The sequence below is a fragment of the Pan troglodytes genome, chromosome 22 (genome assembly GCF_028858775.2).
Source record: "Pan troglodytes isolate AG18354 chromosome 22, NHGRI_mPanTro3-v2.0_pri, whole genome shotgun sequence".
NCBI lineage: Eukaryota > Metazoa > Chordata > Mammalia > Primates > Hominidae > Pan > Pan troglodytes.
In genome coordinates, this window is record NC_072420.2 from 31,961,326 (window position 1) to 31,974,998 (window position 13,673).

At 45.1% G+C, this 13,673-nt stretch overlaps 1 protein-coding gene across 4 annotated transcripts in view; it reads right to left on the reverse strand.

Moving 5' to 3' along the window:
• Nucleotides 1–13,673, reverse strand: part of TIAM1 (TIAM Rac1 associated GEF 1) — a 222,193-nt gene that overhangs the window by 133,634 nt on the left and 74,886 nt on the right. For all 4 annotated transcript variants that reach the window (XM_009451179.5, XM_063803682.1, XM_054675302.2 and 1 more), the window contains one exon: nucleotides 572–1,019. In XM_009451179.5, the coding sequence (XP_009449454.2) occupies nucleotides 572–1,019 (448 nt within the window). The remainder of the gene's footprint in view (nucleotides 1–571; nucleotides 1,020–13,673) is intronic.

Below are 13,673 nucleotides of genomic sequence, written 5' to 3' on the forward strand. Positions count from 1 at the left end.
GGAACTCATCCTTTGAAACTGTCATCAAACCAGTTGCATACATGCCAAAACTAGACATGAGATGCTCCTCTAGCATAACTGTGAAAAGAGAAAATCAAACATCATTTGCAGGGGTGGGGATGGAAGAGTTACTAATTAGGGGGCATAAAGTTTCACTTAAGTCACATGAATAGGTTCTAGCTTATTTATCTGTTTGTTTATTATGAGCTGGTGTCTTGCTATGTTGCCCAGGCTGGTCTTGAACTCCTGGGCTCAAGTGAACCTCCTGCCTCAGCCTCCCAAAGTGCTGGGATTACAGGTGTGAGCTACTATGCCCAGCCCAGATGACTAGATTCTAGAAATCTGCCTTACAACATTGCACTTGTAGTCGATAATGCCATATTGCACATTTTAAAATGTAAGAGGGTAGATTTCATGCGAAGTGCTCTTACTATGATAAATGTTTTAAATTAGTATGATTTTCAAATTCTGTATAACAACAACAACAAACCCACCCATCCCGTGAGTATGTGCACAACGGGGCACCTCTATTGGTGCATTTGGCACATAGCCGGGGCCCTCCCGCTCTCACCTTTCAGGGACACCCAGTAGTGCTTCCACTTCCTCCGGGTGGCTGACTCCACCTTCTTGTTCTTCTTGTGCACCAGGAAGTTCTTGACGGCCAGGGCGCCGGCCTTGCGCACCGTGCCCTGTGCGGCGGTCAGCAGGATGTCCGACTGGCCCGGAGAGCTCAGGGTGCCGCTGCTCTGCTCATCGCTGTGCGCCGAGCCGGCCTCCTCCAGGCTCTCGCTGTTGGTGGTGCTCATCTCCAGCTCCCGCCGGAAGTTCTCGTACACCCCCTGACGAGCCGCATCCCCGGTGGAGCTGCTGCCGCTGTCGCTGCCCACAAAGGCCCGGCCTGTGGTGGGTGAGTAGCTGGAGTTGGTGGCATTAGATCGCCTGGACAGGAGGTCCGTGTCGGTAGTGGCCCCTTCAATCCCACTGTCTGCAAACTCACTGCCCTCGCCTGCATTAACATCCTTGGGAGCAGAAAGAGAGAGCAAAGAAGACAAGCGTCACGTGGAGAAGGAACCCAGGGTCACGTGGAGAAGAGCCCTGGGTCCAGCCAGGGCTCTGCAGCAGCGGGATACGCATAAGGCACAGCCACTCCCGACGGCTCCTGGACCAGGTCCTGCTCAACCCTGGACCCGCATAGACCCAGCAGAGCTGCTCAGGAAACCTTCAGCCGCCCTCCGTGAGAGCACACGATTTGGAATGTTCAAGAAATATAAAAGAAATAAGGAACACTTCAAAGAGCTTATTATTTCTCTAAGATGATTAACGAATTGGCAAATTCGCGATTGAGATTCTACCGCTGCCATGCTGAGAACCCAGCACCCTCAGCCTCATCGGCTTATCCTGAACTCCAGGAAATTCTGCAGGCAGATGAGTTAATTGTTCCAGACGTAGGGGGTGACAATGAATAACTAGGTCTTTATAGCTGATATCTTTAAAAATAAATAAATAAAAGGCCTGCTTAGGAGTCTCTTTTATAATGGAGTGACTGAAAAGATAGCTAGTGCACCGCCTCACCCACTCACCCAGCACGGCCCCGTGTTCCAGGAGCAGGCAAGAATCCTCATCCTCTAATCAGATTCGCTTCTTGAAAACAAGCAGCCTCTCACTCTGCATTGTGCTAAATAAGTCTGTGGGGCCTACAGCTCCATTGAGCTCTCCAATTACCTTGCCCTTTCAAAGCTGGGATGCTAGGAGCCTTGGGCAGGCTACTTGCTGCCCCAGGGCCAAATGACAGCTCGGGGCAACTGCCAAGATACTGAGGGTATCAGTTCCCAGTTTAAAAACATTGGGAACTTCCAATGCTGCTTCTGCTCTGAAGCTGAACATTTCCGGGACAGACAGGTCTGTTCTGAAATCAGTACCTTAATTGCTCTAAAGAGCTACAGGCATTTCCATAAACAATAATTAAATAATGGTAGTCATCAAGGAAGGATACTCACTGCAGTATTGGACAGACAGCTCAAAGTCTTATGCATAAGAAAGGAGCCTAATTGTTCTCCAAGGAAGAGAATAGGAGGCTGAGTCTAATATAGAAGATTCCAAAGCAATACACGGTTTGGCGGTTTCACCAATTTGGGGGCCTTTAGTCTCACAAATGGCTAATTCTGGTTCAAACACGTAAAAACTAACCAGATATTCTGAATTACCATACAAATGAATGCTCTGGGCTCCTATCTTTGCTGAGAGGCAATGGGGGCAGTATGAGCCATGCCACAAGCTAATACTGGCCTACACAAGGCCCCAGACAGACACTGTGCCCATATCTCCACGAACCTCACTTAGTTCTAAGAATTGCTCAAAGTTCACCTTCATCATGAAGAAATACTAAGTAAGCAACTAAAAGAGATGTAGAGCAAGACATGGAAAAAAGAGGGTGGTGGGAGTAGAATGGCAGCAGGAGATTGCTGGGCGAGCTTCTAGGGATCAACTCCATTATAAATGGAGCTTAGACCCCTGGGAGTTAGAGGGACTTAAGGGAAAGAAAGAAACCATGAATGCAGCTCAGATGCAGACCCCTATAACTGCTGGTTCCCACAGCTTTGCTATCTGCTATCCTGCCTATTAACATCCACGGGTGGTCATGAAAGACCTAGAGCCAATTGGTAAAAATCCTCTACACAAACAGGAAAACACTGTTATCAACCCACATTTCTCCTTGGCAGGGACATTGACCATATGCTTCCCTCTTGATACAAGACAAAAGAAAATTTGACAATTGTTGATTATTCAGGATAACCAATGAGTTACACAAGATGAGTCTGTGAATTTTCCAAACTTTTGGATTCATTTTCATGTCTCAGTCCTTCTGGGAAGAAGGTCTGGTATGCGTGAAAAAATCAGCTATTAAGCTCTCTCTAAAATGCAAAGAGGTGAAATGCTTCTCTGCAAGACAGGGAAATTTAGCTACACAGGTAACATCCCTATTCCATAAGAGAGACTTTGGTACAAAGGAGAAAAAATGATCCCAGGCATCTTGTAATTCCCAGAGCTCCAGAAGAGGAAGGGACTTGGCAAAGCTATCTCATTGATTAACAGCCTGCAGCTTAGAAAATCACAAGTCTGGTTGGTGGCAGATGGGAAGTTGAAACCTATCCTTCCAAGTACACTTTCCACTATTATATGGTGACCTCATGACTCAGCTGCAGGTAGCACCTGACCAGATTCTGTCTAAATATTCAATCCCAGCAGGGCATGGTGGCTCATGCCTATAATCCCTGCACTTTGGGAGGCTGAAGCGGGTGGATCACCTGAGGTCAAGAGTTTGAGACCAGCCTGGGCAACAAGGTGAAACCCCATCTCTATTAAAACTACAAAAAAATCAGCCACACATGGTGGTGCACACCTGTAGTCCCAGCTACTCGGGAGGTTGAGGCAGGTGGGAGGATCGCTTGAGTCCAGGAAGTGGAGGTTGCAGTGAGCCAAGACTGCACCACTGCACTCCAGCCTGGGCAACAGAGAGAGAGAGAGATCCTGTCTCAAAACAAAACAAACAAACAAATCAATCCCATGCCTTCCCCCTTTTCTTACCAACAATGGCTCTTCCAGATTTTTTCAGCAAAAGCTGAGTGACTGTTTATCCAGTTGCCTTGACCTGCCTGGCAAAAAGCTAAAACCTGCAAGTGCAAGAAAGGGGAAGGAGGACGGGAAGAGAGAATAAGGAAAAGCGAGGCAGAAACCCGAAAGACCAACTCTCAAGGGCGTGTCTCATAAGAGTTCACTACATTGCCAACACCATCCATCCCTTTACAGAAGGCCCTCACATCTGTCTCTATTTAAACTAAGAGTAAGGCCTCAATGGACACTCACCTCTGTATAAGACCTGAACATCTGCTCATGCCAACTGATGCTGTAGCTTTGCCATGGCCAGACTGTGTGTGTTCAACTCTGGGACAACCACTAAACCAAGCAAGGAAGTGATTACTCCAGGTAAAAGACCTGCGGGCCCCAGGTGAGCTTGCATGCTTTGGAAGCAAACAGCTCCGTGTCATCAACGGGGAATGCTCTTGTCATCTGTGATCCAAGACAACTCCACCTTGTCTCCTTAAGTGGTTATTCAGGCTCAGTGGTACACATGCCCCCACTGATATGTGACCCAGCCCATTGAGAAACGGATGCAGGTTGCCCAGCCCCAGCCCTTATTCAGTCATGAAGCTTGGGATGTCCCAAATTCCCAGAAGTCCATTCTCCAGCATTGCTGGAAAGGGTGATGACCCAGCCAGAGGTGCTACTCAACACCGTTCTTTCTTTCCTTCATTGTGTTGCAAACTTACTTAGTGGTCATCTTTCAGAGGGGGTCCTCCTACTACCCACCTGAGAATCCTGATCCTCCCCCTATCCCAGAAGCACCTGTAAACCTCCCCAGTCTTCCCAGCAGTGAGGAATACAGAAGACTGACACCACGGAATAGTCCCAGGGGAGCCTCAGCAGTTTTTGTAGCAACTGCAAGGTAGGTTACCTCTTAGAGTCAAATACTAAATTTTAATCAAAAAAGGCAGAGGACATCAAGGGAGATGGTAAGATCCTGGCTAGACAGAGAAATAATTCTAAACATGGTTCATGATCTAGCCGAGACTTCCAGAAAACAGCTCAAAATAAACTCTCCATGTTAGAAGCACTCCGTTGAAGAGATTTCCGATCATGAACAACATTCACAGGGCCGAGAGGCTCTTCAATCCTGTTCTCCCAGGACAAATTCTCTGAAGCCAGATTTTCAGGGCACTCACCAGTTGTCATTCCACTGGCAGCTTCCCCAAAAAATGAATGTATGCACAAGTGGCCAGCTGTAGCCTAATACATACAACAGCTGTGGGCAAGAGTTTTCTTAGCATTTGAGCTGGGCAACAAATGCTTAAATGAGCTCCCAGGCTAAAATGAGGGAGGCAAGAGGCAAATTCAAAGCCTGTTTTCACTGCCTTGAAAACTGGAGGGTCACGCAGCGTGAATGTAGACTAATGACACATTGTGGTAAGGCTCCAGTTGTTTTGACAGGAGACTTCAAATACTACCAAAGGGAGAGGTTTTCTGTGCTAATGATGTGCGAACACAATTTGGAAAATGCAATTAGCCAGAAAGTGCAAAGGCTCTGGGACAATTCCAGGACCAGTAGAATCAATCGGCCACTTGTAGTTAAGTTATAAGTCGAATGCAATTAGATACTGTTTCCTTTGTCACTTGAATTTCCCTGATAGATCCAGCTTAGCTTGAATACACCTGTGTTAAGATGCTAACTACAATGCAGAATTCACTGAATTCCAGGGGGTAAAGAAACGTGGACCTACAGAAACCCTGAATTAGAACTGTTTCTGGCTTGTTAAATTCTAACATGTCCTTCCTCTGATTTATCATCTTCTTCCTAACCCCAAAATATTAAGTACCCCTCACTACACACACACACACACACACACACACACACACACACACACACGAATATCATCTTTGGTTCTCAGTATTATCTCCTTGGTATTCTCAGTATACTCTCCTTTGATAATCTCAGTACAGCAAGTATCAATTCTAGGTAAATGGCTCTGAACCAATCCATGCCTCAATTTCTTGATATGTATAATGGGGAGAGCAACACATCTACTTTGTAAGACACTGTATAAGACACTGTGAGATTGAGTTAACCCAGGAAAAGTGTCTTAAACTGAGCCCAGCACATAGTACCTGCTCAAAAATGTTAACTATAATTACGGTCATCTCTACCTTCAGCCCTACTTACATCTTGGCCCAAGGAGAGAAGGCATTGCCTGAACTCAGTTGCTAACTTCCTGCACCAACATGGAAGAAAGGTCTCTGAGAAACCTGGGAAAAACACAGGCATACCAAGGCTGGTGCCAGCCTAATACTAATTAGGCTTGTTAATTGTTCTCACGTTCACAAAACAGCACACTAAACTAGGAAAATGGTGACGTTCTCTACATTGTAAATTAGTAACTACTGGTCACTATTACGAAATACTAATAATTGCCATCCCTGATTTGCCAGAATAGGAAATCAACTCTATTTTCCCTCCCCTTCCTTTCTTAGGGCAAAATCTCTATGCCTTTCTTTTTATGTTTCCAACAACCCATTCCTTTTCTTCTAACGATTTCCAATGGGAGTGACTCACAATTTCAGCTACAAGCATTGGAACCAAAATTTTTACTGTTACTAAAAAGGGATTCCAAAGTAAGTTGGCAAAAGCTTGAAATGTTCCTTCAGGTAACTCCTGATTGGAGAAGCTTTATGTCTAAGTTAAATGAATCATTGCCTCTCCTTTCACCTGCTTTTCTATGTATGTGCTTATACCTTACAGTCATCCCTCCCCTCCCTCCTCACTATCCATAATATATCAGAGACTCAGTTTTTTCTCTTCCCCTCCGAGTGCCACATCACTGGTTGAGCAATAAGCTCTCTCTTCTAACCCATCTTCCTTCCATCAATCCATCCGGCACACCACTGCCAGGTAAATGTTCCAGGAGCAATGTGGAGGACTCCTCAGACTGCTGTTCAAGACCCTCCCCCGGTGTCCCGCGTTAAAACTTGAGCTTCGATGTCCCCACCCACTAGTGAAATTGAAGAACTCATTCCAGGGCATACTCCCAACCTTTCTCACTCCCAAGAATACTCACGTCCCCCCTTTTACTACAACCAGAAGCCTTCTCTGTGCTTCCTCCAACTACCATGCCAACCTCTCCACAACATCTCCTCTCCCACCCCCACCCCACCCCAGCCACCCTGAGCTCCTCCTCCTTGCTCGAATGTGCTGCGCACCCTCCCACATTGCAACTCAGGAGCCAGCTCCCTCCTCCCCTCCTCTCCTTCCAAGTCCCTATCCAGGTCTGCCCTCACCCTGACCACCCTGTCAGAAATTGCCCCCCACATCCCCCACACCCCGTCTTCCTCAACATGCCCTGTCTTTCTTCCACAGCACATCGCTTACTTATTATGCTAACTGTTTTCTGCCACACACACACCCACTTCACCCCAACGAGCTCCACGAGCTTGTGGATCTTTCCTTGTTGACGCATCCCAAGTGCCAAGAATAAAGCCTGGCATGGGGAAGGCACTTCAAAAATAATTGCTGAATGAACTCACTGCTGCTCATTTTCCACCACAATCTCAAAACAAGGAAAACAGTTTCTCATGGAATGCACTGCAGTTGGAGTTAAAGGTTTTGTCATTTCTAAACTCAGCTCATGCTCAACTAAAGTTGAGGTGACAAATGAGTCCTAGCTATAAAGCTTACATTTATAGGCTTCAAGCAGCCTAGTTGGATTATGTCTTGTGTGGATGCAATCGGAGTTCACTTAAATTTTTGTTCTTTAACTCTTTTAAAAAATTGAGGAAGTAAGAAAGATATATTAGGCTGGACGCGGTGGCTCATGCCTGTAATCCCAGCACTTTGGGAGGCCAAGGCGGGTGGATCACGAAGTCAAGAGATCTAGACCATCCTGGCCAACACGGTGAAACCCCGTCTCTACTAAAAATACAAATATTAATGCACCTGTAGTCCCAGCTACTCCGGAGGCTGAGGCAGGAGAATCACTTGAACCAGGGAGGCTGAGGTTGCAGTGAGCTCAGATTGCATCACTGCACTCCAGCCTGGCGACAGAGTGAGACTCCGTCTCAAAAAAAAAAAAACCATAAAGATATATTGAACTATCTTATGGCCCAAGCTAGATACTCGGTCAACTGGTGGTCCAAAGCCAACTGGGCCCAAATGACAATGTGACAGGCTGGTCAGGTGTTTCCTAAGTTCTCCATTGGGATCCATGGAGACCCTGTCAGGCCTTTAGGGCAGGCTGGCTTCATGGCCACATCCAACAGTCACACATTTACAGTTATGCTGTAAAAAAACAATGATTACACATTGTTATGACACAATTTGAGTCAAGGGGCTCAACTTTCCTCTATTCTTATACTAGGAATGTGATCTTTTTTTTTTTTCTTTTTTCTTTTTTGAGACAGGGTCTCATTCTGTCATGCAGGCTGGTGGAATACAGTGACATGATCATAGCTTGCTGCAGCCTCAACCTCCCAGGCTGAAGCAATCCTCTCACCTCAGCCCACTACGAAGCTGAGACTACAGGCACACACCACCACACCTGGCTAATTTTTTTGAAATTTGGTAGAGACGAGGTCTCACTATGTTGGCCGGGCTGGTCTTGAACTCCTGAGCTCAAGCGATCCTCCCACCTCAGCCTCCCAAAATGCTGGGATTATAGGCATGAGCCAATGCACCCAACCTAAGAATGTGATCCTCAAAAGCTGAACTGGTGGGCATAGTGGTCCATGCCTGTAGTCCCAGCTACCCAAGAGGCTGAGGCAGGAGGATCACTTGAGCCCAGGAGTTCAAGGCTGCAGTGCACTATGATAATATCTGTAAATAGCCACCGCACTCCAGCCTGGGAAACACAGTGAGACCTGTCTAAGAAAATAAAATAATAATAATAATAATCCTGAATGTTCCCAACCTGTATTAGCATAAATGACCAGCTCTCAAAGTATGGACTAGGGTTCCCTAAAATACTTCCAGGGAGTCAGTGAGGCTCCTCCTTTTCCAACTACCCTGTGCAAGTCCAGGTTCTGCTCATAGGGTCCAATCAAACAGTATATTGCAAGAGAGTGAATGCAAAAGTAGGTATGAGACGCTAGTGTCTTCTGTTAAGCTGGAAATCATAGAGATCTGCAAAAATGGAAAACAATGCCTCTGTCCCACATCTTTTATTTTAGAGAATAAAATATTGTATTACTTTAGAGATAGGGTTCTCATTCTGTCACCCAGGCTGGAGTGCAGTGGTGTGATCTAGCTCATGAAAGCCTCAAATTCCTGGGTTCAAGCCATCTTCCCATCTCAGTCTTGCAAGTAGCTGGGACAACAGGTACTCACCATGACCAGCTAATTTTTCCTTTTCTTTTTTTAGAGGCGAGGTCTCACTATGTTTCCTAGGCTGGTCAAAAAATATATTTTAATATAAATAAATAAATATATATTTTTATATAAATATATATTAATAAAAAAATATATATATATATACACACATATATACTTTTTTTTTTTTTTGAGATGGAGTCTCGCTCTGTCACCCAGGCTGGAATGCAGTGGTGCAATCTCGGCTCACTGCAACCTCCACCTCCTGGGTTCAAATGATTCTGGTGCCTCAGCCTCTCGAGTAGTTGGGATTACAGGCACCCGCCACCACGCCTGGCTAATTTTTGTATTTTTAGTAGAGACGGGGGTTTCACCATGTAGGCAAGGCTGGTCTCGAACTCCTGACCTGAAATGACCTGCCCACCTCGGCCTCCTGAATTACTTTTTAAGAGTATAAAAAGGTCTAAGAATGGCTAACATAAGCTATCTCTCAACTACCTACCCACCTTCCAACTTCCCAAAAACAGATCTTGGCAAAGAAGATATATATTCTTGTTGAAAATGCATGGGTTTGTTTGCAAAATAAATATCTCATTGCTTAACTTAAGTGCCAGAAAAAGAAAGATAGAGAGAAAAGAAAAAAAAAAGCATCAAACAGAAGATAGAGGAGAACAGAAAAAAAAAAAAGGGTGTTTTAAAAATCGATTTTACGTGAAAAAATTTGTTTTATAAAAACCTGAGGTTCTTAACCAGAAAGAAGCCTCTAGATGGACTTTAGGGGACCTATGGATCCCTTGAAATGATATGCAGAAGGGTGGTCCCTGTCTTTATCTAAGGAAAACGTCCACATTTTTCATCTGATTCTCAAGAGTCTGTGACCAAAGGTCAAGAATCATATGGTTGTTGATGTGCATTTTCAGCCCAGGAAACAAACTTATCTCTGAGTCATTGAAGCTCAGTTGCAAAATAAAACAAAACTTTAAACATCAAGACAATTTTTCTAGGAACTCAAGCTCCTCCTCTGACAATGCTGCACTCTTTACCTTGTTATTAATGAAATCATCAACGCGACTACTTGCTTATCAAAGAAAGCAGCCGTGAGGGATGGCTCTGCTACAGTTATCCTGGCCATCTCTCTCCATAATCAGTGTTTTAGGTGACAAAAGTGGGCAGTAATAATTTTCTTTTCAGCCAAGTCCTTTTTTTTTTTTTTTCGTATCTGTACCAAAATTGAGGGTTTTGATCTTAAAATCTGAGGATATTGAGCTGAAACCTTTTCAAGCACGGGGAGGTAGTCAGTGTGGGTGTGTGCTTTGGAAGAAAAGGCCCTCCTTGATTAGCAAGTCAGAAAGAAGACTTGGATTTTTGGCCGGGTGCGGTGGCTCACGCCTGTAATCCTAGCATTTTGGGAGGCTGAGGCGGGAAGATCACCGGAGATCAGGAATTCAAGACCAGCCTGGCCAACATGGTAAAACCCTGTTTCTACTAAAAATACAAAAAATTAGCCAGGCGCCGTGGTGCATGCCTGTAATTTCAGCTACTCAGGGGGCTGAGGCATGAGAATCACTTGAACCTGGGAGGCAGAGGTTGCAGTGAGCCGAGACCGTGCCACTGCACTCCATCCTGGGCAACAGAGTGAGACTCCGTCTCAAAAAAAAGAATACCTGGGTTTTCATCCAGTTGTGACACCTCATCTCCTAATCTCTTTATTTTCTAGGGATGCTGCTGTGTCTGAAACTGGCCAGTGAAACTCACAAATCTAATCACCAGCACCACACCTGGCTAGGGACGCTCCGAGAGCCGGGCTCCTTGCTGGTCTCCTGAGGCTGAGGTTCCCAGAGACATGCTCAGTACAACCTGGCCGTGTTCCTTCATCTCCCAAGTGGATGAATGAAGCTCTCCTCACAAGCATGCACAACGGCTCCACGCCAAAGCTTCCCACAGAACACAGAACCTGGCTATAAGGCTCCATCAAACGGCAGGTTTCTCTCTCTCTCCAACTCACCCACTGAAAGTTTCAGAGACACGGGAGAGCAGAACCCTAGAACAATGAGGCAATCTTCACCATCACAACTAACAACTCCTATTTATTAAGCATTTGTATGTGTAAAACTGTGCCACGAGTTTTCCATTCATTCCCTTGCAGAATCTCCAGCCTCATTTAAGAGGCACTGAGATCCATGGAAGTCAAATAACCAAGAGGTATCAACCTCAAAGTTGCAAGCTCAGATATGCTGCTAACTTCCTTGTCTGACACTAGGCAGCCCCCTCCTCTGTCTGTAACCAAAGAAATTCATAAAGTTCAGGCCCAAAGACGAACTAGCCATCAACTAAATCTAAGGAGTAACCTATTAAGTACTTTTACAGAAACCAACAGAAATAAATTCTGCTTCAAATAGCATGAGGCTTTACTCATATTGACTCCCAAGACAAACTTTTCTGCACAGCGCACATGTGCATGCACAACAAACATGCTCATAAAATACATGAATTAAACCAAAAATTGCCAGCAGACCCTGTAGCACATATGTGCCACCATTCAAGACTTAAATGTGAACTCCTGTGACTTCACATTACAATAATCCATCCAACTACTGAAAAAATCCAAAAACAGGAAAAAGGGCCAAAAACCCATTTTTGATCATTTTCAAATCAAATGAAGTTGTTCACATTATTTCAGATAAAATGTGTTTTCTTCCAGGCTTAGAGGTCATGCTCTTGGGTCAAATGTCTGCCAGGAACTCTTTTCTGGGGAGTAAAACTGCTGACAGGATGATCACAGATTCAACTACATCATCAGGGCAGCCAAGGAGACTTTAATATCTATGATTCAAGCTCACTGGAGAGGTCCCCCAGGTCAAAAACTTTTACCAAAAAAAAGGAAAATTTTTTTTTTAAAAGCATTCTTTTCAAGGAAGCTTCCACACCCACTGCCTCTTAAAATACACTGTTTGGAACATAGTGGGCTCTCAAGAAATCGCGTTGGATGAACACACCAAACTTAGACTAGGAAATGTGGGCGGGTGGATAGTGTTGTGCATAATTCCGGGGTTTGTTTCAAGTCATTAAAGATCCTCACTCAACATATAAAGTCAATACAAAAATAATACTTCCGTGCATTTTATACGCTCCACAAGAGGTTTCCATGCATGGTATCCTATTTGGTTCTCCTAATGGCCCTGTGGGAGGCTGGTGTCACTCAGACTGGACAGCAACAGATCCTGGGGCACAGAAGATGGAGTGACTGGCCCAAGGTCACCACTGGGTAAGCACACATGCCAGGATGCAAATGCACTTCTTAGGATTCCTGGCCAATGGCACTTCCCATTACATTAAGCTGCCTAAGCAGTGATTTTATGAGACACCACCTTTAGATGATCTCACTTCCATATATTCACAATTTTAGAAGGTGACAAGCCAAAGAATAGAAATTTCGTATAATAATGACACATGAGAGCTTTCAGTGGTACCAGACCTGGAGGGGAGAACTGTCCTTTGCTTTGCCCATTTTCTGGGGGTAGCCATAACTCAAAGGCTCAAATCCCCATCAGCCATCGAGTGTAGGGGAGAGCCATCCCTAGTGTCAGAACCACAGAGAGCCAAAATACAACAGGGCACCCTTCTCAAATCTTACATAGCATATGCACTAACTGAGCACTGTTCAGGTAGAAATGAAAGTCCAAGGTGATGTTCTGTTTTTAACAGTCTGCGTCACTGTATCCTTCTCTAAGCTCCGAAGGCCCCATAGATCATCTCTTTGAATCAGCCTTGCAGTGCCAATCTGATAATGCCTTCAAGACAGCCCTTCAATCCCTTTCAGGTGACTCTTTAATAGGTCACATATCTCCATGATCTGTCCAATTGACAGTGCAGAAGTAGCCCTCGCAGGGTAGACAGAGGGGCTGCAGGTGGGTTATCTGGTCATTTGTGTCATTACAATCTCAATTCAGAAGAGATGGGTTTAAAATTCAGGGAGTGCATCTGGAGGCAAGCTTCAGGCTTACCTTCTCAGACCACAGATGCAGCCTTGGTAGCAACTTGGTTTCTAGGACACAAGTGTTTTTTTTTCTTTCCTTAGAGTCAAGGGGTACACGTGCATGTTTGTTACATGGATATATTATGCAATACTGAGATTTGGGCTTCTATTGAACCCATCACCCAAACAATGAACACAGTACCCAATAATTCGTTTTTCAACTCTTGCTCCCCTCCCTCCCAGCTTTTGGAGTCCCCAGTGTCTACTGTTTCCACCTTTATGAGGTACTCAAGATATTGATCCAAACAACTACCCCGAGTCCTCAACCCATATGCCTCCACTAACAATGATGAAAATTACAACAGCTAACAAAGTTGCCCTTACTGGCTGCTTCCTAAGAACCAGGCACTATGCTTCACATATTATTTCATTCTACTTTCTCAAAAAACCTTATCATCCTCATTTGACAGATGAAGAAATTAAGGCTACAAGAATGTGAACAACTTACCCAAAGTCACTCAGGTAAGAAGACGTGGAGCCAAGATATCTGGCTTGGACACCATCAGCAAAACCTGTCCTCAGGCAGGAACACAGACAGTCTAATGCCAATTTTCTTTTTCTCAGCTTCCCCTACATCCTCCATCCTATGCCCATTATATTTAGACCCCCTTTCCAGCAGAACATACCCTCGAAATGCCCATTTGACTTGCACTGGAGCAAGGCTGGAAGGTGCAGTACCACCTCCTACTGGGCAATCAGAGTGCTGACTGCAGGGAAGTCTGCTGG